The 3,141-nt window shown below is 37.9% G+C and overlaps 1 protein-coding gene across 4 annotated transcripts; it reads right to left on the reverse strand.

The window, feature by feature from the left end:
- Positions 1-233: 233 nt before the first annotated feature.
- Positions 234-2,868, reverse strand: LOC114739145 (basic leucine zipper 24-like). 4 transcript variants are annotated; one of them, XM_028927197.1, is made up of 3 exons: positions 2,770-2,868; positions 1,401-2,235; positions 234-485 (listed from the first exon to the last, which is right to left on the reverse strand). In XM_028927197.1, exons 2-3 carry the CDS (start codon positions 2,177-2,179, stop codon positions 467-469), a joined length of 798 nt encoding a protein of 265 aa, XP_028783030.1. In that variant the 5' UTR covers positions 2,180-2,235; positions 2,770-2,868; the 3' UTR covers positions 234-466. The 4 variants fall into 4 exon arrangements, with proteins under 4 accessions (XP_028783030.1, XP_028783031.1, XP_028783032.1 ...); XM_028927198.1 differs by having other exon boundaries at positions 2,713-2,791; XM_028927199.1 differs by lacking the exon at positions 2,770-2,868 and adding an exon at positions 2,505-2,705.
- Positions 2,869-3,141: the final 273 nt, after the last annotated feature.

Consider the following 3,141-nt stretch of genomic DNA (forward strand, 5'->3'; position numbering starts at 1 on the left):
TTAACACATACAAACGAACAAGAAAATCTGCAATCTGCAGTATTAGACTTTGATTTTGCAGACTGTAGGGTGTAGGACTAAGACCATCGAATTGAAAGCACAAGTCATTTTGAATGCAGCAAAACAGGCAAAACGAATGGATAAATGAAGGTTAGTTTTAACAGGCGGCAAACTGATATCAAGTTGAAAACATTGCTATACTGAGAATGAAATAATGAAAGAGGCAAAGAATAGTTTATGAAGAAATTTTAGTTCTCTGATGAATTCATAACGATTAAGTTTCAATTCAAGTACACAATGCAACAGTACAGGACTGCCAGAAAAAGCTATGTCCTGGGAGAATTCTGCAGCCCTACTCTTATCATTTCAAGTTAATGTCACTGTTATTGATTTGCTTTCTTGTGCTTGTGGTTTCCTTCGCGTAGAAAATGCCATGTAAATCACACAGCATAACATAAGTTTAAGATTAGAGATGCATCACTTTCCTGCAGAATGTAATGAGCCAACCTAACTTGAGAAATATCTACCAACAAAGTCAATTTAAGGCAGACCCTATAAGGGTAAAAGAAGGTGGATTAAAAAACACGTACATATCAAAAGAGCACTGCAAAGGAAATTTATATCCTTGTCATATGCTATGCTGTCATCAAGAGTTGCAATAGAAACATTATCATCAAAATTAATACATAAAAATCTTAGAACCTATCAATACTTTATATTCCAGACACTTGATCTATTGCTAACATGTACACACCCGGGCACATACAGGCAGATATGGATGACTTATTTTCAGGAGGTGTTCAGGAGGTGGTAAAAGGATAGGCAACTTCTAAAAGCAAAGGCTTAGTAATCAAGACCCCCGTTTATTCCACTCCATCGTTCCATATCAATACTTGAGGTGAAGGTGTGTACTTCATGGAATCTTTTATCATGAATCATCTTAAGAACAAAGTGCGAAGATCTCAATTCTACGCAAAACGTGAACTCTATTCAATGTCAAACAAGTATCATATTACTAATACTTTAAGATGAGATCAACAACGGCACATATCAGGGCATCTTGCAGTTGCAACTGCACAAGAGTACTAGTGTCTTCAGTAACAAAAACTTGACACACTCATGAAGGTCTCTTCCTTGTTCTTTTGAGGAAAAACAACACAAAAAAAGTTGTTTCCTTTTGTGATGCCTGGTATAAATATACAAAATTTACAACCACATCACTCTTACATACAAGATTCCATCGTCATCAAACTATTTTGGACAAATCCCCTCACATAGAAAGCTTTGATGATTATCCTAACTATGAAATGCATCACCCACCTCAGCAACACAGATAAAAGGTAACGACAAGAATCTAACAAGAAAGAACTCACAGAAGATATGTCCGAATGATTGATTACTTATCTTGAGATGCAGATGACATCAAGTTATCCACTGAGTCCACAACTTGCCCCTCAGTATTTGATATGTTATTCGTGTTACCTTGACAATTCACGGCTAGAGGTTCACAGTTCCCTTCACATGGAATCATAAAATTTTCATTTCCACAGGTACCAACCTGAGATGATAATCCTGCCTGTTGATCAAAGCATTGGAAATTGGTCTGACACTGAAGATCAGTCCCGCGGTCTGTGGGCAGCATGTTGGTGTGCCCCTCTTTAAAGATTGAGGAAGAGCCATTACACTGCTTTTTATAGGGGAAAACACCCAACTCATTGTCAATTTTTCCCTTGAGGTCAACCAGGATGCTCCTCAACCTCAAAACCTCAGCTTCAAGATGTGCATGCCCTTGTAGCTTCCTAACTAATTGCTGATTCTGCAGACGCAATTTCTTAACTTCCTCCTCTAGGTAAGCAGTCTGTGCCTTCTTCTTCTCCCTATACTTTCGAACAGCTTCTCTATTACCCGAAGGCCGTTTTCGTTTTGTGTTGGTATGCTCCTTATCATCTGTATGATCATCTTCTTCAGACGCAATGACTTGGGTGTGTGTGTGGTAACATGTGTGGGTATGTGCTGCATCTGGGCCAGGAGGGTTGCAAGTGTGAGTATGGGTGCATGTTCTGGTGTTCCTCAAGAATTCATTGATTTTATTCATGGATGTTGAAGACTGAACATTGCTCGACGATTCTGGATTCGACAATAAGAAACCATCTGAAAGCTCAACATCTCCATCATTCATATTTCCTTTATTTGCTTTGAATGATATTGCAGTGGCTTATCGACAGAAGAGAATATCTGCAACATCCAATTTTAAAGTCAAGGCAAATGCAAAGAACTCGCAAATGATTTTGACTTTACGTTACTGGCACCAACTCAGATAAAGCAGAAACCGATTATTGTCTCCAGTTGATAATATTCAAGAATATATTCAAAGAAGCATTTCTGTAGTCCTGAAGAACATATGAAACGAAGCCACTATCTCTAAAAGATACGTGAAACATCAAGCCCAATCTAGATATTCATGGCCTAAGATTTCAGAATCAGCTTAACAATTTATAGATTACCCAGATGGATTCTCCCCACTATAATCCAGAATCGAGAAGAAAGGCCAATTTTTGATATTGAAATAACAATTGGGGTTAGAGAATCCGGGCAAAAATTGGGACGCGAAGACAGACAGATTATGAGCACCAGAAATTAGAATCGGAATCAGAGAGAAGAGCCAAAAGAAAGGTACAAATCGTTGAATAAGCTATAAATTTGAAGCACAACCATATACAGTAATCATGGTAACTGCGAAAATCTGCTACTTTAGGCCCAAAGAAGCACCTCCAGAAATCTGAATCGCTATGCCTCTGTTCCTCGATCCTGGATTCTTCTATACTTCTCGTCAAAGAAGCGTTACTTGTTGATTGAGATTTTCCACTAAACTACAGTTGGGCTGACCCCGAAGCTCTATGAAAGATATTTTAATTAAATTATTATGGCAATTGCTAATTAAAGTTTTTCCTTTTCTATCAGAAGGTGGGGGGGGCACTTAAGAGCTGGATTCCGTAATTGGATACTAAAAGATTCCATATCTAAGAACACGCATAACAACAAATTGTGCGTGTCCCAATTCGTTTGGATAAAACGTGTTTGTCTGCATATTAGTAGTGTTTGGATAGGATCAAAAAATTTTAAAAATATTTTTACGATATA

Source organism: Neltuma alba, unplaced genomic scaffold, assembly GCF_004799145.2.
Source record: "Neltuma alba isolate B1F8T4 unplaced genomic scaffold, ASM479914v2 tig00013780_pilon, whole genome shotgun sequence".
In the NCBI taxonomy this organism is placed as follows: domain Eukaryota; kingdom Viridiplantae; phylum Streptophyta; class Magnoliopsida; order Fabales; family Fabaceae; genus Neltuma; species Neltuma alba.

Bases quoted from the DNA above. Each gene is read 5' to 3' on its own strand.
- LOC114739145 (XM_028927197.1), bottom strand. From the start codon at position 2,179: ATGAATGATGGAGATGTTGAGCTTTCAGATGGTTTCTTATTGTCGAAT.